Here is a 20,766-nt window from a genome sequence, read left to right as displayed (position 1 = left end):
AGTCAGTGGACAGTGGAGATTTGTGTGGGAGTACGGCCATCAGACAACCCTTTATCAGCAGTGTTGTGGAACTGTGCCAGTCTCTCTTTCTCTGTGTGCCACGCTCCGGTCCATACAGTACATCACTTACACACACCGACATTACTCACACTGGCGACCTGGGCAATGAAGCAAGGAATGAGATTGTGATCACAATGCACTTAATCACGGCTGAAGTCAGCAGTCACTGACTCTAACTGTCAATTACTAGACATTTTATATTCATAAGCGGGAGGGTCAACACTATGTATTTACATTTTCCATTTACATTTATGGCATTTAGCAGACGCCTTTATCCAAAGCGACTTACAACAAATACATTTGTTTAAGTAAGTGAATCATCTATCCATTAGTCATCATAAGATAAAGTAATCAATGCTCAGACCAGGGGCCATTGGCAGTCACAATGCTTTTTTTTATTTTTTTTTATTAACAGGAGATAAACTTGTACAGAGGGGTAGTGGGGATGAAGAGGTCTTTAGGAGGGACCGTTAAGATGTAGTCTGAAGAGATGGGTCGTCAATCTACGACTCCTCTCCTCCCACCCCACTGTCCTTATCTTTTCATTTATCTGCTCTCATCTAAAAAGAGCTGCAGCCATATGTCTTTGGATGGTGGCAGAGGAAGTGGAGGAGATGCGGAAAGGAAGCCGCCGAAACTAAACTACTGAGACTCATCTGCTGCACCCCCCCCCCTCCCCTCCCCCCCTCCCCTCCCCCCCCAGAGAGCAGCAGAGGTGACCGGTGTGGCTGGTGTGTCCCTCCCAGGGCTACACAGATGTGACTAAAAAGAGGACTGACAACCTGAGTGCCTCTGCTTTTGATCTCCCTTAAAAACCCCTGGTGGACCCCCTAATCCTCTCTGAATGGTTTGTTTACCGCTCCTTAAGTCCTTACGAATAGGCAGGATGGAAACTCACCGTCCATCTCGGTGCAGTGTTACGGGGCTTTGTTCCACATTCTTGGAATTATCGCTCCAAAAAATACATCTAGTCAGGCCCGTATAGTAATATGTAGTAGTCTGTGGTAACCCCCATCCCCCACACATCCACACTCTTCTCATCTTTTATCCCCTCCGTCCCGTTCTAGTTAGTATCTCTGCTCCACATCTCATTACAAAAGCCCTACGTTTGTGAATACCAGACAAGATCACTTCCAAGAGAGGAATAGAATCTCATGTAGAAATATTCATCTGCTGTTTCTGTAAGATGTCCCCCTCCAGAACTAATGTTATAGCCACCACAGTCCCCTGTGACTCCGGACCATTCTGCTCAGACATGTTTCAAGTTTTGAAACAAGTTTTATATCACCATTACAAGGAACTATCCGTCTTTCCAAAGGATATTGATCATAATTGAAACAGACTCAGCATACAAGAAGTTGAGTCAGAGTCCTGCGAGAGCAATGCTCTTGAATGTCGTCTTGAAGAGACTATTGAATGTAATTTGATCTTTCACATTGTTGAAATTATGCTGAGATGCAATTTAAATCTCCCTCATGTAGTGAAGTACCAGCCCATACAAACTGAGGGCCCCAATTTGCTTCCACCAAAGTGCACTGTGCAACAATAAGTTTTAGAGGCCATAAAGTTGCTATTTTTGTTAGCAAAGTTTCAGTTAGCATAGAGGCAGAGGGGTAGGTCTCTGGCAATGAGTGGGTGGGGACTATTTAATGAGAAGATATCCATTGTCCTCGCCAATCAGTGTTTCACAGCGAATGTTGGAATAGATTTTTTTTTTAAAAGTACAAATAAAATGCCCGTAGCCTATGATCAGTTGTTGGCAACGAATGTAACCACAATTTGTCTTTATTATATCATAATCTAAGCACTCAAAAAGAGCCTACCTGCAGTGACACGGCAGATTCAACCTGCTGCGTGTCTCCAAATGCTGTGATGGTTACATAACCCTGTGGCAACTTTTCTCATGTTTCTTATCATTTGCATCAGCTAAATAAAGAGGCAATTCTCAACCTCTCGCAACCCCTTAACCATAATTACCTGCCTCTTAGTGTAGTCTTACAGTTGCCTACATGCATTTCTTCACACATGCTTTATATCAGTTCATATCTTTGTATTACCTCTCTGTAAACGCCGTCAGGACTGTATGTTTATTATTACAGTAGCCCATTGTAAGCCTACTTAGCTGGCAATGGCAATAGTGGATAATATTCAACGTAAAAAGAAATACATCGCGGGATCATTATGTAACGCATTGTTTGAACCTGTTAAGACAGTGATGCGCATTGTTGATCAATGTGGGCGATCATGCAGTGTGGGGTGGACTTACATAGGCCTATTGTATGCTATTATATTATTTTCCCATCGCAATATTACCATGGATTGAATACGTGGAATTTTACAACTTTCAGGATGATAATAATATACATTAGGCCTAATTGGTAATTATTGAACATGGAACGTCATAGGTGTTTGAATATGCCAACTCCACTGTGACATGTCTTCCGAAAAATCCCATTTATTGCCCCGCCTATATTAAGGCAAAGTTTGAGTCGGTTGGGGCAGATGCACTTTCCACATTGTTTTAGTTAGCGGAAGCAAATTGGGGCCTATAGACTCCAACTTTCTGCTTGCTCAATAGAGAAGCAGTACACTCAGTGGAGCTAAACATCGGAGGACAGGCTCATTGTCATGCATGGAACAGAATGAGGAATGAACGCACAAACACACATTACTTATTCCATTCCATGCATTTTAATGAGCCTGCGTCCTCCGATCTCTACCTTCACCCGTCTCTCCTGATACAACTGAGTAGGCTCCAACTCTATGTAGTCCCATAAGACCCATAAGAAACATGAACCCTTATGTCATTTCATGAGCCCTAATGGTTTCTTGGTTAATCCCAAACACCCCAACTAAATCCAATGGACGCTTGAGAGTGAAATGTGTATGAAAAAATTCATCTTATCTGTTTTCTCTGTGTTGTCCCAAGATAGACGCAGGCTTGCAGAGACCTCCGGTCAACCGTGCAAGAAAACCCAAAAATGATTACCGGTGTGGCGAGAGACTATTGCTGTAGCAAACTTGTTTTCTCTTCCCTGTCCTCTAATGTGTCCAAGGATTTGAACTATAATGAAAGTCACTGTTTATTTTACGTTTTCATAAATAAATCATGAAAAACCGACAGGGGGGACACTTGAATTATGATTGGATAAGCTGCGTATGAATAAATCATTTGTAGCGAACTCCTGTCTATGGGATTGGAGGCTTATTAGCTATAAATAGGGCATCAACTGTAATTTTGTCAAATCAAAATACAGCATCATCACAACATGCACCATGTAACTCCCCTGCCAACAGCAGAAACTCTCCAACAGTATGTTCCATGTACATGTGTCACACTATCATGTGAAGCCTACCTCACAAACACCCAGTGATGGAGGAGCTGAAAAGATTCTTCAAACAGAACTGGCACGATCAGACCAGAGACTGAGTACAGTGCTAACAAAGCTATATCTCACAGCTCTAACCCAGAGGGATTGTGCATCACCTTGAGTTCCAAATGACCACAATCAAGGTGGGAACACTCTAGCCTGAATCCCAAGTGTAAACACATGCACATAGCCTCTTCACACAAGAACATAACAGCTACAGATCCTCCCCTCCACAGTTCAAGGTGTGGCCCTCCTACCTCTACACTGGGCCCAGGTATAGGGTGGTGCTGGTGGATTCTGAGAGTGAAACCTGAGGCCAATCCCTTTCCAAACCCCAAAATAATAACAGAAGAACCAGTCAGGATAAAAAGGTCATTCAAAGGTCACAAGATGATTTGTGACCTTGCCCTTGAGCCTCTGCCCAGCCACAGCGAACCAACTTTCCTTCAACCTCCTCCTGTTACCTCAGAGGCTGTGGAACGCAGAGGCAGAAAGGGTGCATGGGCCCTGTCAGGTAACCATAGCAACCATACAGTACGATTACGGAATACCAATACCTTTATTCCTTATTCCGCCATCCATCTCATGACCAATGAGTGTCAAATTCTTATAATTGGTTAAATTCATCCGGCAATATCTTTGCCCTCTTTTACCATATCCAGCCAGAGCAGGCCATGTATTGCTGTCTGGTCTTACAAAGGTACAGGTTTTCCCAATGGAGATTTGATTTGATTCCCGTATAAGAATCTACAACTACAGTATGCAAGTGCAAAGTGCCACAGGCTATGTTAATCCAGAGCTCTTGAGTGGCAATGTGTTATGACCTTTCTTTAATATTTCAGCAGATCTTAAACCTACACTTACAACATTTCCATTCTGAAAGACACGGACGCCGATGAAAAATGCACACAGGGAAATGAGACTTCTGACTCCAGACACAGCTCCCTGTAGACTTGAAGAACCAAGCATCGGGATGATTTAGTGCGGGTAAATTAATCCTGAAATATAGCAGGGAAGTAATGGCACTCCACTCCTCCTCCAACTTCATCCATTATTCAGGCAAATTTAAACCCAAAGGACTGTCATGACTGCCTCTGAACAGGCCTTTAACTGTCAATGGTCAGAGGTTACCATGCATGGGGACGGGGGACGGGACGGGGGGGTCAGAGATGAACGGTTGTCATGTCAATTTGTGATGTTCCACTCATTCCCAATTGGGTGGAATGAGAGCCGATTTCTCGCTCTGCAAACTGACAGTTTAATTCAGTATTTTGAGAGAAAATGCTATTTCAGTGATGAATAATCTTCAATCTACTATGACACCATATCAAATCCATGACACTTGGTAGGCGGTGCAACGAGAAAACTGGCCTCTGACAGTCAGTCAGTCAGTCAGTCAGTCAGTCAGTCAAGGTTTTGGTCTCACTTCTAAGCTGACAATATCATCCATGTTCTATGTTAGAGGGTTTTGAAAACGTCCTTTAGAACTATTGAAACCACCCCACTTTAATCCCTATCCCACATCACGGCACTGGCTCCATCAAACAGAGAATGATTGCAGTGAGAGCAGGTTAAAGGAGAGGCGCATTCTCTTTAACTGTGCTGTCATTGTCGTCGATAGCAATCTGTCTCGTGTGTGAGCTGTAGGATAAATGTGACCTCACACAGGAAAGTAGAGCGGCAGAGTGGGGAAAGTAAGGAAACTTTTAATGAGGATCCAGTGGTGTCGCGCTCTGTCAGTTCAAGTGGTTCAAATGAGCTGTGTGGCCCATCTGCTGGGTTTGTGCCATTCACGGACCCCCTTCAAATGTAAACACTATTCCCCGTCACTCCCACTCCCACACACATACACACACACGTGCATTCTAAAAAGAACTGCACAGAGACACACTCTCTATCCATCACACACAAACACGCACACACACCCTCATAGTTGCTCACACACATTCAAAAAACCCGCTTACGTCCACATTCTCACAACTCACTGCTACTCTCCATCTTGCTCATCACTTCTGCACACACACACACACACACATGCACATTGTAGTCCAGAACAGTCAATTATAGTCACAATGATTCACATCCTCCCCCATTCCCTCCATCTCCCAACCCTAGACAACGGAATGCCATATCTGTTCTCAGCAGGTGTAATGATGTAGCTGACATCTACAACCTCTGGTTAACTTCACCAAAACCACCAGGAACAGCTCCCCAGACACATCTCATATGGTAAATGTATGCAAGTAGGAATGTGAATGCATATACAGCGCATGCGGAAAGTATTCAGACCCCTTAACTTTTTCCACATTTTGTTATGTTACAGCCTTATTCTAAAATGGATTCAATTCATTTTTTCCCTCATCAATCTACACACAATACCCCATAATGACAAAGCCAAAACAGGTTTTTACAAATGTTTGCTAATTTATATAAAAAAAATAAAAAACACATTTATATAAGTATTCAGACCCTTTGCTATGACACTTGAAATTGAGCTCAGGTGTATCCCGTTTCCATTGATCATCTGTTTCCACCTGTGGTAAATTCAATTGATTGGACATGATTTGGAACGGCACGCACCTGTCTATATAAGATCCCACAGTTAACAGTGCATGTCAGAGCAAAAACCAGGCCATGAGGTCGAAGGAATTGTCCGTACACCTCAGAGACAGGATTGTGTCGAGGCACAGATCTGGGGAAGGGTACAAAAACATTTCTGCAGTATTGAAGGTCCCCAAGAACACAGTAGCCTCCATCATTCTTAAATGGAAGAAGTTTGGAACCACCAAGACTCTTTCTAGAGTTGGCCGCCCGGCCAAACTGAGCAATAGGGGGGGAAGGGCCATTGTCAGGGAGGTGACCAAGAACCTAATGGTCACTCTGACAGAGCTCCAGAGTTCCTCTGTGGAGATGGGAGAACTTTCCAGAAGGACAACCATCTCTGCAGCACTCCACCAATCAGGCCTTTATGGTAGAGTGGCCAGATGGAAGCCACTCCTCAGTTAAAAGCACATGACACCCCACTTGGAGTTAAGGCACCTAAAGGACTCTCAGACCATGAGAAACAAGATTCTCTGGTCTGATGAAACCAAGATTGAACTCTTTGGCCTGAATGCCAAGCGTCACGTCTGGAGGAAACCAGGCACCGCTCATCACCTGACCAATACGATCCCTATGGTGAAGCATGGTAGAGGCAGCATCATGCTGTGGGGATGTTTTTCAGCGGCAGGGACTGGGAGACTAGTCAGGATTGAGGGAAAGATGAATGGAGCAAAGTCCTTGAGTGGCCCAACCAGAGCCCGCACTTGAAACCGATCGAACATTTCTGGAGAGACCTGAAAATAGCTGTGCACCGACGCTCCCCATCCAACCTGACCGAGCTTGAGAGGATCTGCAGAGAAGAATGGGAGAAACTCCCCAAATACAGGTGTGTCAAGCTTGTAGCATCATACTCAAGAAGACTTGAGGCTGTAATCGCTGCCAAAGGTGCTTCAACAAAGTACTGAGTAAAGGGTCTGAATACTTATGTAAATGTGACTTCAGTTTTTTATTTTTAATAAATTAGCAAAAATGTCTAAACCTGTTTTGGCTTTTGTCATTATGGGGTATTGTGTGTAGACTGATTGGAAAAAATGAATTTAATTCATTTTAGAATAAGGCTGTAACATAGCAAAATGTGGAAAAAGTGAAGGGGTCTGATTGCACTGTATAATGCATACTAATAAAATAGTGTTTTCCTCAGTAGTGAATAATTTCTCTGAGGGTTACAGTATGTTTCTGCGTATGTGTGTGCACGTATGCATGAGTGTGTGCATATGCAAAATTGATTGATAACATCTCCGAGTTAATCTTTCAATTTATTAGACAGAAAATCCCATCTTTCATCAGATAACTGATCAAGTGTGAAGAATATTCATAGTAAAAAAGACATGAGATGTAAATAAGCAACTACTCTGCCGAAACAGATAAATAAAGCAAGAGAGATTCCATTGACAGCAGACAGGGTAACAGAGCTAGTTGCTCCTTCCACAAGTCATCTTAGAAAGCATTTTGGAATACGTGGCCACACACCAAATCTCACTGGACGCATGCCATCTCTAGAATCCATTTGCAGAGAGAGAGGCAGGGATGGATGTCCTCCTGCCTGCTACTTCAAACTTAATTTAGCCTGTTTGTTCTCCCACTGGTGGAGCATTCCTCACTCCTGCTCTCCTTGTGCTAATTAGTCTTGTGGACATTAGTCATGCACTGACCTGGAATGGGACTGTGGCAGCAGGCAGCATGCAGGGGCAGGCCCCTGATGGCCCATACTCAACCACCTCCCACTCCTCTCTCTCCCTAAGACATATCTCTGCTCACCTCACTCCCCTCCTCCTCCCTGCTTCTCCCTCCTCTGATCAATACTCAAGTTAAAGGAAAATGGTTTTGATGAAGAGAAGCAGACAGAAATAGTCAACCGCCCCCCCCTCTCTCTCCCCACCACCATTTTCCAGCCCCTCTTCAGAAACCCTGTCTTACCCTATGCTCTGACCTGGCTGTCAGTATTTTAAAAAATGCAGTCTTCCTGCCTTGAAGTGATTACTTATCTGACTTAACTGGGTAGGTTAATTAAACTGAAACCCTCATCTTCCCTTCATAGCCAGACCAGTGGTCTCCTCAAGGACGGAGCCCTCCCTCTCTACGTCATATCAAACCTTCCCCATCCCCCCTTCCCAACTCTCTCCAGCTGTCCTATCCATCCTTTTCCTTTGGCACATCCTCTACACTGTTCCCCTTGCTTCTCCCCTGTAGAACTCTCTTCTTCAGGGCATCTAGTTGATTGCTGGCCAGCGCCCCCCTCAAGGAATTGAAGAAGGCGCAGTAGTGGGCCGTGTTGTGGAGCATGAGTAGGACTCCGGCCAGAAGCTCATTGGTCACCAGGAGGTGGTGCAGGTATGCCCTCTGGTGGTTGCGACAGCAGTAGCAGCCACACCCCTCCACCAGAGGGCTGAAGTCTTCCCTATACCTGCAGGTCAAAGGTCAAAGATCAGACACACCAAGAGCAAGGGATATTTGGAGCAAAACAAATGTACATACACACACACACACACCTTTATCGAAGAACCAGACTGAGACACAGACACACATCAACAGACACACAACCTTGTGAATACAAACCTCTTGTCGTTGAGGTTGATCTCAAAAGGAGTCATGTGTGTTTGGTCCTCTGAGTTATTGGCTCCATTCTCCGCAGGCTCCCCTGACATAGGCTTCTCCTCATTCAGCTCCAGCACTGCCAACACACACACACACACACACACACACCAATCAGATCACTCTCTCAAGATGAGACACATCTCACTAGACCAATCAGATCCTCCGCTAAACCCAGACATTTCAATTCATATCCTAAGAACCATACAACCAAAACCAATTATATTCAATTGTGTCCTAATTTCACGCTGTTCTCCTTTCCGGAAAAAATGGATATTAGTATCCGCTGGAGTCTAACCCACACTCCCGTAAATCACAAACAGACACACACAAACTCACTCTCTCCCTCTCTCTCTCTCTCACACACACACACACACACACACACTGGGAATGGATTGAGAGAGGGAGGAGAGAGGGAGGGAGAGTCAGGAAGATAGAGGCAGAGAGTGACGGAGAGGGAGAGATGGAGGGAGGAGAGATGGAGGGAGAGTTAGGAAGACAGAGGGAGGGAGGGAGAGCAGGCAGATTAGAATATGGCCTGCATTACCAGAGTGGAGGCATATTGGGGTTAGGCTGTGACACTGCCTCCCCACAGAGCACTCTAATTGGTTGAGAGGGGATTTGGAGTCTCTCCTCTGATTTGTTGGGCGACGCCAGCGCTGTGCTCACCTCCACTGAACTCCATTACACTCCTCCATGCAGAATTGATTAGTGCTGCCTGACACTAAAACCTGCCTGATATACTGAACTCCACAATCTCCAGCTTCGGTCTGAGATAGACTTTTACTGTTATCAAACTGCTATGCCCACTAGCTGCTTCAATTACATTTAAAATGCTTTAATTATATTGTGTTTCCTTTTCTTTTATCAGAGGGGAACGGCGGGGCATAGTTTAACGGTTATCTCTACTCTGGGGTGACACCATTGATTTCATTTCAACAACTGACTCGGTGGCTTTGTTTCTCCAACCAATTATTCTACCTGACCAGGGGCTAGAAAATACATAGTCTCTTATCCCCCGCCAAACGTACACACAGACACGTGCCGCCACACTTATTCTCCCCATTTGTCATGTTCACACACACACACAGCTTTATTACACACATGCTGTCAGCCATACTGACAGGCAGACAGACGAACGGACGGACAGAGACATTACAGACACACCGACACACACACAAAAATCTATATATGTGCACTGAGCATCCACACACATCACAGAAACACACACAGACACACACACACACAGACACACACAGACACGGTACATTGTGTTCATTAATTCATGGCACTGAGCTAAAGAAGCGTCTCTTTAATGTGAGATGTGAGTGTGTGTATGTAGAGGAGGGAAGTGAATCACTATGCTGTACTCCCCACAGAGAGATGAATGCCCTGCAACGTTCATATCATAATCAGCACCATTACCATCTCCATTGTGAACCTGATTATCATCAATTATCTTCAACATCACAGGCACTACCTCTGAGAATGATCATTACCATCCAATAGCCTGGTGGAAACCTTTCGTCATCAATATCATTCACTACACACACATACACACGCACACGCACGCGCACGCACACACGCACACTGTGGCAACATCATTACCACACATAATCACCCGTCATCATACCTATCCAACAGCATAAACCCCATGATCACATTTGTTATAACCACCACCATGAATTAAGGCAGAAAGCAATATGTGATGGATCCATATGGTAACTTTTTTTTTCTACCAGTTTTATGACCACCAACGGCCTTTATGACCACCAACAGCTAGGGGAGAGAAATTAGACTGAAGCGGAGCGGGGGGCCCACGGTCAACGCAGACAGTACTATACCACACCTGAAAGGGGCGCTGTACCTGCACACTCGGGGTCAGGGGTAATGTTGAAGTGGAAGCAGAGTGCACAGCCTCGCTCCGTCACCTGGAAGGGGAAGAAGCTCTCAAACAGGTCCACTCCCGCCTCCACACACGCCAGCACCTCATCAGGACGCCCCACGCCCTGCAGTAACCTGACACACACACACACACACACACAAACACACACACAACTTTATTACACACATGCTGTCAGCCAAACTGACAGGCAGATAGACGGACGGACACATAGGCACGTGCACTGAGCATCCACACACATCATAGAAACACACACACCTGCACACGCACACACACACACACACACAATGTTCAGATAGCCGACACATCCCCCTTCCCTTCAACTCCCACTCTCAGAGAGTCTGTGTGTCTCTCCCTCTCACAGGGGCTGCAGTTAACTGGCTCTCTTTGCCCCTCTGCCTCAAGGAGCTCAGGCCAAACCTAATTTACCATCTTATAATGAGTCCACGCGGCCCAAAGGGAAGCTCTGTATCTCACAGGAGCCACAACAACCCAGGGGAAGGCTGACCCAGCAGTCCAAATGGACTTTCTATTCAGCAACCACACCACAATGAGGCCCACAGGGAACTTCTGGGACCGTCCATATATGGCCCTTTCCCACAGTTCCACACTCTCCACCCTAGAGCCACTGGCAATCTCATCACCTCCAGAGAGGGCAGGGGGAGCTGGAGGGTGGTCAACCCAAGGAAGGGGCACTGAAAAGCGGGCTGAGGGAGGAGACTGCGAGCTCTGGGGGGAAGTTGGTCCCATGTCTTTGAAATAATGCTCTGTATGGCCAATATTCCCAATGCTGATGGAGAGAGTGAACCGGTTGCCATGGCTCCCAGGAGGTGGCGGAGGTTGCCATGGTTTCCCGGGGACCTGGGTGAGCATAATGAGCTGCAAGTGATGGGAGGAATGGATGGAGGGATGGTGGGAGGGAGAGAGGAGGGGTGCCAGTCTAAATGGCTAGTCTCCCGCCGTGAGGGTAAAAGCACCTCTCTGGGGGTCTTGAGGGGTTTATGGTTTAATGACTGGTGAAGTTTGAGGTTTGTGGGGAGGGGGGAGAAGCACACCCTGATCTCTACACTCCTAATCACATTGTTATTGAGGTAAGAACAGACCTCCACAGAGTAGGAGAAATATTATCTTATCCTGAGTTGTCCTCATAGGCCAGTAGTGAAAGCTTCTCTGTCCTCTACTTTGCTACCGCAGCACAGACTAGCAGTTAGCAGCAGTGTCCAATACACAGGATTCCAAAGTACCCTAATATAGCATCCTCTGAATGACATGCCATAATCTCCTCTGAGAAAGGGAGGCAACAAGTGTATATGATGATATATATTAGGTGTAAATGTAGTGAAATGTAATGTAATGTAGTGAAATGTAGTGTAATGTAGAGGTGTAATGTAATGAAAGTCACAGCGCCACTGCTAACTGCTAGTCTGTGTTGCGGTTGCAAAGTAGAGAACCGGAGAAGCTTTCAAACTGGTGTATGAGGACAACTCAATAGCACATACCACATTCCAACAATTGATTGATTGCAGTAGGCCTCTCTTCTAGGCTGTGTATACAAACCTTGGTTTTTCCTCTGGCAGTTGCTCGGTGACTGCTGTGATGAGCTGGGTCCTCAGGTCCTGGTCCATGGAGCCCGTCTGAAGGCCATCCAGACAGAACCCCCCCACAGGCCGCTTGGCTGTCTCCTTGGCTGACCGCACCCTCTCCTCCAACACGTCTCCTCCTTCCACCACCCCCAACACCTCCACCCCATTCAACTCCTGAGAAAGGGAGAGAGTACCAAAGAACAGATGTGAATACTGCAATAGAGAAATCTATAACTGTCACTTTACGTATAGGTGCGTGCGTGTGTTTGTGTGTGTGTGTGTGTGTGTGTGTGTGAGATTGTGAGTACCTGTGTTTTGTGATGCAGGAGCAGACACTCGTCCAGGTGGGCCAAGGTGCGGTCCACTGACTTGCGGACCCTTTTGCGAGAGGTGTCGTTCTGCCAGGTCTCTCCATCTGCCATGCTCTGGTACCAGTCCGGCTGGACCACCTTCTGGAGGGCCATGAACTTGGCCACTGTCAGCTCGATCCGCCCGCCACTGCCCCAGACAGACACCGTCTACAACAATCACAAAACATCGTGTCAACTTCCACTCTCTCACAAATTCTCACAATCCTACATGTTCATTATTAACACACTCATTCATTTAGGGAAACCAGCGGTGAAACATTTAGATGTCATGAATAAAGCCCACCCAAAACATGACTTCTGACCTTGGTGGTGATGTGACCGGAGGGGCACATGGTCGCAGGGTCATGGAGAGAGCAGTACAGCACAGTATCATGAAGACCTGCAAAGTATATACAGCATAGATTACACAGCATTCATCCTAATGCTTATACAAACAAGACTAACCAACTGTGCACAAAGCAGCAAAGCACTAATATACAGACAGACATAGAGTTGGTTAGGTTCAGTCAGCAATTAACATCATAAACTAAGCCATGAACGAGAGACGGTGAGTTTTTTTTTATTATCAGAGAGCCCAGCTGTGGGAGAAGATCAAAAGGTGAGAAAATAACAACCCAAAAAACAAACGCAATGCTGATGGCAACACTGGTGGCAATTCTCACTTTTAATTAACCAATCACAAGGCTCCCTGGCCCCTCAAGACACAATGTAATAATTCCCTACAAGGGAACAACAACTGCTTGCATGGTAATTATATTTCTAATTTCAAGTTTCTTTGCCAGGGGTAGGTCACAGCTTAGTGCTATGGCTGCCCGGGGCAAAGAGTTCCAACCAAAATATATGTAATTTTCAAACTCATTCAGCACTTATCTGGGGCATACATGCAGTACCCGTAAAAAAGGCTATGGCTGATTGTGCTTTTCAATAATGTACTTCAGCTTCTAAATATTCATCAGTGCAGTCACTTACTTTTATCTTTTATGTCCAAGTGCTTGCCTTGAACTGTGAGACTATGGATGTACTGTATATGCAAGAGTGAACGAGCACATTATGTATGCATGTGTATTAATGAGAGCATTGAAGAATCTCTATGCAGCACAAGCATTGAGGATTGTATAGAGGGATGGTAGGCTACAGGGAGTGAGGCAGGGAGAACAGATGTAGAGACGGGAGAAGTCATGATTACCAACCTGCAAACTTCCTAAAGCCCTCCTTGAACTCCTCAAGTGCTTCCTGGTGTTCTGCTCTAAAGGAATGACACACAAATAAAATCTATTAAATCCTCTGTGTTGTGTGTGTGTGTGTGTGTGTGTGTGTGTATATGTGTGTGTGATAGAAAGTGAGAAACCACTGTGTACGAGAGAACATATGTGAAAAACATGAATGTGACCGAGTGTGTGTGTGTGTATGTGTGATATACAGTGTAGGCTCTCACAGTGTCGACAGAGTTAGCTGGGTGACAGAGGGCAGGCTGCTTAGGGTGTGCAGTGTATCCTGAGTCAGGTGGGGTACAGTGCCGCAGCGTGTGTACAGCATACACCCCGGGACCTCCAGGGAGTGTTGCCCTGTCCTCCCGAGGCCTGTCAGGACACCCAGGCGACACCCCTGCACTACACGGGACAGCTCCAACTTCATCCTGCCTGTAAGTGTAAACCGAGTGGGACTGAGACAGAGAGATAAGCTCCTGCACTTGGGTTTTGTCAAATAATAATGCATGTATTTTGTATAGCGCTTTTCTCAGTATTCAAAAGCACTACATTCCATGGAGAGAAGAAGAATAGATCGTTTTTTTTTATTTTAAGTAAAACAAAAGCACAGTCAGTAAAAACAACAATAAAAATAGTTAAAGGTTAAAACTATCAATAATGGAATAATATGTGTGGTGCAAGGGTTGACAAAGAGGTATGCTAAAGCTGCAATACAGATATGTCAATAGGTTGCACTTGAATTCGCGGTGTGTCTGGAAAACGATCATGGTTACGTCGAAAACACAACTTCCTCCTTGGCATCAACAGTTAATGTTAGCTTACAAAATATTAGCCATAGCTATGTCCAAGCATTCCATTTGATCGATTTTCACAACAATAACAAGACAAACTACAACGGGGTCCGGGACAAAACAACGCATTTCTCCCATTAACCATTAACTCATTGTCACAGCAACATTGTGCAGCATCTTTTCGCTTACCAAGAACGAAGGCACGTGAAAACTACACGTCGCAGAATTATAGCGTCACCATAGGGGAGCAGCAAATTTAAGAGAGGCATACATCAGTCATGCACACTGAATCTACATTTGAATCAAGATAATTAGAATGCTGTTGCAACTGTGATAATAACAAAGAGAGTGTATTATAAAATCTCTTCTAGTACTACAAGTCAGCGGATGCTGCAGATTCATGGTTGACTTAAGTCGCTAGAGGCTTTTTTCCTGCAACGTTTATGGAGGGTTGCAAAGTTACTATAGTTACCAAAGAGACGCTGCCGGTGATCATACATTGAAATGGGAGTTGTAGTTTACTATGGCTAATGTTGGGCAATCAAAGGTTTGAGGAACATGGCTAATTAACTACAATACCCAATATTCCGTTAGATTTGTGGCGTGGCTGTAAACAAACGCGGCTAGACTTTTGGCAGCATACTGCACTTTCGGGATTCGAAAAATTGTTTTCAACCTACTTCAGCGCTAAATTATACTCTGATATGATATCTGATAGTTCGTCAGCAAGTTGTAAGTGACATGTCTAGGTATAGCTAACAGGGTTTGATACAGGCAGCACTTTTTGGTAAAATAAACAAAACATAGGGGTTGCCTGTTTTAGCCAGGGGTTTTGTAACCAATGAATTGAATGAGCGGGCACTAGGTTGATAATGGCATACCCAGGACATAATCCTGGTATTTTTCGCTGGAAGAGATTCACCAAAAGTAAAACATCCTTTGGGAATAAGGTGTGTAAAATTGTTGATTTGTAAGCTGCTGATTAGCTGGTTTATTTTGTACATTCTTTTGATCCACTGTTTCAACATTGGTGGTTATAACACTTGTAGGAGACCTTTTATGGAATCACCTGAAATGACTTATGAGTGTTCACTACCTTAAACTACCTTTCAATGATCAAAGAGAAAAACATTAGTCGTCATTACAATGCATGGAACTGTATTCTATTGTGTCTGTCTATCTTCATTTTCCAGACATTTCCTCTCTGAACAAAATCCACACAGAGAGATAATAAAAGTGCCCCCATGGCTATTTCAGGAATAAAGTGGGTCTTCAGAATGTATGGATTTATAGCCTATGTCTGAGAGAGTCTGGCAAAGGCTTAAAGATGCCTTACAGACTAAATGGCCTTTTTGGAGATAGCCTACTCAGCCGTCTGACTCTGCAGTGTGAGCCTGGGATATTTGAATCATTGTAAATTGGGCAGACTTTTTGACGGCTCAGAAATTAATCTGAAATAATCTTCTGTCTTGAGGCAGTTTTCAACTGAAATAATCCATAGACATTAGGCTTTGGCTGCCCTCTATATGATTTTACAGCTACCTATTTACCACTCTCACAGTCTGTGAACCTGTCTGGTCATAATAATGACCAAGGCAGAGGTGACCACTATCTTTTTATAGGCTCTCTTCGCTCCAGATTTCTAGGGGAAATACGATCCATCTCAACCTGTATTCATTTTGTACTATAACAGGTGCAGGTCAATGATGGTGATATTGACCATTGGATGAAGGTGAGAACCCTGTCTTTCATTTATATCGGAGACAGGTGTGTGTGTGTGTATGTGTGTGTGTGTGTGCATTCGGAAAGTATTCAGACCCCTTAGCTCAGGTGCAACCAATCAACTTCCAGATCAAACACCAGGCTAATTGCCCCCCACCTGACATCAATTGTAGTGGTTTTGATTACTTCAGAATAAAACCAGCTGTTTCTTGAGGATTCCACTACTAGAAGTGCATGGTTCTGCAAAGAATTCACCATGGTTGGAGAAGTACTTTCAAAAGGCCTCTGGGATAAAGTTGTAGGAAGGCACAAGTTAGGTGAAGGCTACAAAAAGATTTCGAAGGATTTAGCTATCCCTCTGAGTACCGTTCAGAGCATCATTAAGAAGTGGAAGGCGTATGGCACCACCAACACCTTGCCTAGATCAGGCCGTCCGTCCAAACTGGATGACCGAGCCAGGAGAACATTGATCAGAGAAGCTACCAAGAGGCCAAAGGCAACTTTGAGGGACTTACAAGTCTTTATGGCTGGTCTGTCTGTGCATGTGACAACAATCTCACAAGCTTTACACAAAGCTGGCCTGTATGGCAGGGTAGAAAGAAGCCTTTTCTGAAAAAGTGCCACACTCAGTCTCATTTGTGCTATGCAAAAACACACCTGGAAGATTCTGTTGCCATGTGGAAAAAGATTTTATGGTCAGACGAGACTAAGATTGAACTTTTTGGACTGAACTCCAAGCGCTATGTTTGGCGAAAACCAAACACAGCACACCACCCAAAACACACATACCTACTGTGAAGCATGGTGGTGGCAACATTATGTTGTGGGGATGTTTCTCTTCAGCGAGGACTGGGCAATTGGTCAGGATTGAAGGGAAAATGGATGCTGCCAAGTACACCCAAATTCTTGAGGACAACCTGCGTCCCTCTGCTAGACAGCTGAAGATAGGCAGGTCATTCACCTTCCAACACGACAACGATCCTAAACATACCGCCAAAAGAACAACGCAGTGGCTTAAGGATAGAAAGGTGAATGTCCTTGAGTGGCCAAGTCAGAGCCCTGACTGAAATCCGATAGAAAATCTGTGGATGGACTTGAAGAGAGCAGTCCATTGCTGCTCACCACGGAATTTGACTGAACTCGAACAATTCTGCAAGGAAGAATGGGCAAATATTCTCCAATCTAGGTGTGCAAAGCTAGTAGAGACATATCTAAACATTGATGGCTGTAATTGCAGCAAAAGGTGGCTGATGACTTTTCCAACCCTGTTATTCTTGTTTTTCATTTTTTATAAATTTTCAGAACTGTCGCCTTTTTTTTCATTAGTTTGATGTTGTATGGCTAAATTTGTACATAAAGCTGGAAAAAGTTTTGATTTCAGGCTGTACGACAAATATAGTAACTATTTCAAAGGGGTATGATGACTTTCTATAGGCACTGTATCTGGGGAAGGGTACAAAAACATTTCTGCAGTATTGAATATCCCCAAGAACACAGTAGCCTCCATCATTCTTAAATGGAAGAAGTTTGGAATCGCCAAGACTCTTCCTAGAGCTGGCCGCCCGGCCAAACTGAACAATAGGAGGAGAAGGGAGGTGACCAACAACCCAATGGTCACTCTGACAGAGCTCCAGAGTTCCTCTGTGGAGATGGGAGAACCTTCCAGAAGGACAACCATCTCTGCAGCACTCCACCAATCAGGCCTTTATGGTAGAGTGGCCAGACAGAAGCCACTCCTCACTCCTCGGTGAAGCATGGTGGTGGCAGCATCATGCTGTGGGGATGTTTTTCAGCGGCAGGGACTGGGAGACTAGTCAGGATCGAGGGAAAGATGAACGGAGCAAAGGATAGAGAGATCCTTGATGAAAACCTGCTCCAGAGCGCTCAGGACCTCAGACTGGGGTGAAGGTTCACCTTCCAACAGGACAACGACCCTAAGCACACAGCCAAGACAACGCAGGAGTGACTTCGGGAAAAGTCTCTGAATGTCCTTGAGTGGCCCAACCAAAGCCTGGACTTGAACCCGATCGAACATCTCTGGAGAGACCTGAAAATAGCTGTGCACCGACACTCCCCATCCAACCTGACAGAGCTTGAGAGGATCTGCAGAAAGAATACAGGTGTACCAAGCTTGTAGAATCATACCCAAGAAGACTTGCGGCTGTAATCACTGCCAAAGGTGCTTCAACAAAGTTCTGAGTAAAGGGTCTGAATACTTATGTAAATGTGATATTTCAGTTTTTTATTTTTAATAAATTAACAAACATTTCTAATAACCTGTTTTGGTTCATTATGGGGTATTGCGTGTAGATTGGTGAGGGGGACATTTTTTTATTTAATTAATCCATTTTAGAATAAGGCTGTAACATAACAAAATGTGGAAAAAGTGAAGGGGTCTAAATACTTTCCGAATGCACTGTAGTTTCTGTCTATTTCTATTTTGGCTGCATTTATTCCTCCTACTCTGTGTCCTCAGAGAGTGGAGATGGCCTCTGAATTTGCTGTGTCAGAGGCTTTCTCCCTAAAGAAACCTCATTCAGGGATAAGCAGCCAAACAATGGCTCTACAAAGCATAGATCAGCTGCAGGACCACGATGAAGCCTACAGTGAAGGTACAGATTTCCTCTTACACAAACAAACATAACACACAAACACCAGAGATACTAGCCTAGGTCCATAGCAGACTGGAAAATGTACTTTTTAAGGATTCTTGCCTCCTGTAGCTCAGGCTCTTTTGAGTGACTGGATGAACAAGAAGTTGCGTTTGGAGCTGGAGATGGAGGATGAGGACCTGATGAACTCTACTGAGAAGAACAGTCCAATTGCCCTACCTCCTCTCCAGCCTGCCTCCTTGGACTACAGTAACTTTAATGGTACAGAGAGTTGAACAATCACTAGATACTCAGACCCATCCATCAGTACCAGTGGAGGCTGGTGGAGGTAGAAATCAGAGGACAGGCTTATTGTCATGCATGGAATGATGAGTGGTGTTTGATACCATTCCTCATTCCGTTCCATGCATTATAATGAGTCCGTCTTCTGATTTCTACCCCCACCAGCCTCACCCGATCAGTACCCTACATCACACTGCATTATCCCTCTCTCTCTCTCTCTCTCTCTCTCTCACAGCCTTGTATTCCCATCTGGCTGAGGAGGAGGAGAGCTCTGTGGTCAATAACTTCCTTCAAGACCTCATGGAGCAGGAAGTGGTGGACTCTGGGATAGTGGAGGACCTGGTGCTGGACTCTGAGCGGGACAGGAAGAGGCGGAGCAACCCGAGCATCACCATGGAGGCGCGACACAAGCAGGTGCGTAGCCAGAATGGGATGAAACAGGATTAGCCAATGTCAAGCATCTTTTTATTAATTAACAAATGGACGTTAATCCAATTGATTTAATTCAATTCTTCAGGTACCCAAATGGAACTTACTTGTACTGAATGAGGCAAATGGAAAAGTTGGCTCAGATTTTGGAAAACATTGACTCCCCTTGACTTTCTATCATTATCTCTTATCCTTCATCTAAGGTGCGCGAGAACCGGGCACGACGGGACACGGAGAGGGAGAGGCAGCACAGGGAGAGGGAGGTGAGGAGGGAGGCCAGGGAGGAGGCGCAGCGGAGGGAGCAGGAGGAGGAGCGCAGGAGGAGGCAGGAGGCACGCAGGCAGGAGGAGATGGTGCAGCAGGAGATGGTGCGACTGCGCCGCGAGATGGAGAAGAGGAGGAGCCTGGAGCAGCTGGCCAGACAAATGTACGGAAGCCACGGCAACCGCAACACCCACAAAACTCACCACTCCTATACAACACCCCCCTTGTTTCTTCCTTGTGCCTTTATTAGTAAACAATGTAGAATGAACAAGTGGAGCTCACATCAAAAACCCTAGGGCAGAGTGTTACAGTAGGTCAGGGTGGTGTGGGTCTGACTGTGCTAAGTGTGTCTCACAGGGAGAGGGAAAGGCTGGACAAGAAGAAGGCAGCCAAGAGCCCCCTGGTGCCAGAGTCAGGCCCTTCACTCTCCGCTGCAAAGCAGCAACAGGACATGGAGAGGCCACACAAACTACAGCAGACAGAGGCCAAGGTTCAGATGCTCAACCTGAAGGTTAGTAGACTCTAGTAGAGTGTGTGTGTGTGTGTGTGTGTGTGTGTGTGTGTGTGTGTGTGTGTGTGTGTGTGTGTGTAAGCATTCACAATGTTCGTATTTATGTATTTGTGTGTATTACAATTTGTATATGCGCACACATGAGTGTGTGATTTAGTGCGAGTGTTGTGTGTGTGTGTGTATAGTGTTTGCAGAGGCATTTTTCTGGGTGGTATTCGGTGCTGTTGGAGCGGAGGGTGCGCATGGGCAAGGCTGCAGCACTCTGTGATTGGAGGAGGCAGCTGAGGGCGTGGCGAGCCTGGCGGGCACTGGTGTGGGAGGGGCGAGAGCGACGGGAAGCAGAGAGAACAGAGGAGGAGCTACGAACTGAAAACAGGTCAGGGACAGAATGTCACCGGTCTGAGACAACCTGGACAAGGTTATGCTGTAACTTCTTAACACGGACAACACATTCACTACCGCTGTC

The 20,766-nt window shown here is 45.3% G+C and overlaps 2 protein-coding genes across 3 annotated transcripts in view; one reads left to right on the top strand and one right to left on the bottom strand.

Moving 5' to 3' along the window:
- Positions 1 to 7,275: 7,275 nt before the first annotated feature.
- Positions 7,276 to 14,764, bottom strand: qtrt2 (queuine tRNA-ribosyltransferase accessory subunit 2). Of its 2 annotated transcripts, none has more exons than XM_083667650.1 (9): positions 14,670 to 14,764; positions 13,917 to 14,121; positions 13,672 to 13,727; positions 12,784 to 12,860; positions 12,419 to 12,628; positions 12,085 to 12,284; positions 10,474 to 10,643; positions 8,589 to 8,703; positions 7,276 to 8,436 (listed from the first exon to the last, which is right to left on the bottom strand). In XM_083667650.1, exons 2-9 carry the CDS (start codon positions 14,114 to 14,116, stop codon positions 8,163 to 8,165), a joined length of 1,302 nt encoding a protein of 433 aa, XP_083523776.1. In that variant the 5' UTR covers positions 14,117 to 14,121; positions 14,670 to 14,764; the 3' UTR covers positions 7,276 to 8,162. The 2 variants fall into 2 exon arrangements, with proteins under 2 accessions (XP_083523776.1, XP_083523777.1); XM_083667651.1 differs by having other exon boundaries at positions 10,492 to 10,643.
- Positions 14,765 to 15,352: 588 nt separating this feature from the next.
- ccdc191 (coiled-coil domain containing 191) overlaps positions 15,353 to 20,766 on the top strand; it is a gene marked incomplete at its 5' end in the record, with an annotated part of 14,170 nt that continues 8,756 nt past the window's right edge. Inside the window, 7 exons of the mRNA XM_083682995.1 lie at positions 15,353 to 15,430; positions 18,679 to 18,814; positions 18,926 to 19,075; positions 19,332 to 19,510; positions 19,729 to 19,952; positions 20,147 to 20,300; positions 20,486 to 20,676. Coding sequence (XP_083539121.1) covers positions 15,353 to 15,430; positions 18,679 to 18,814; positions 18,926 to 19,075; positions 19,332 to 19,510; positions 19,729 to 19,952; positions 20,147 to 20,300; positions 20,486 to 20,676 — 1,112 coding nt within the window. The remainder of the gene's footprint in view (positions 15,431 to 18,678; positions 18,815 to 18,925; positions 19,076 to 19,331; positions 19,511 to 19,728; positions 19,953 to 20,146; positions 20,301 to 20,485; positions 20,677 to 20,766) is intronic.

The sequence above is a fragment of the Argentina silus genome, assembly GCF_951799395.1.
Source record: "Argentina silus genome assembly, chromosome: 1".
NCBI lineage: Eukaryota > Metazoa > Chordata > Actinopteri > Argentiniformes > Argentinidae > Argentina > Argentina silus.
Note: the sequence above shows the minus strand (reverse complement) of the source record. Positions and strands in the feature narration are given on the sequence as shown.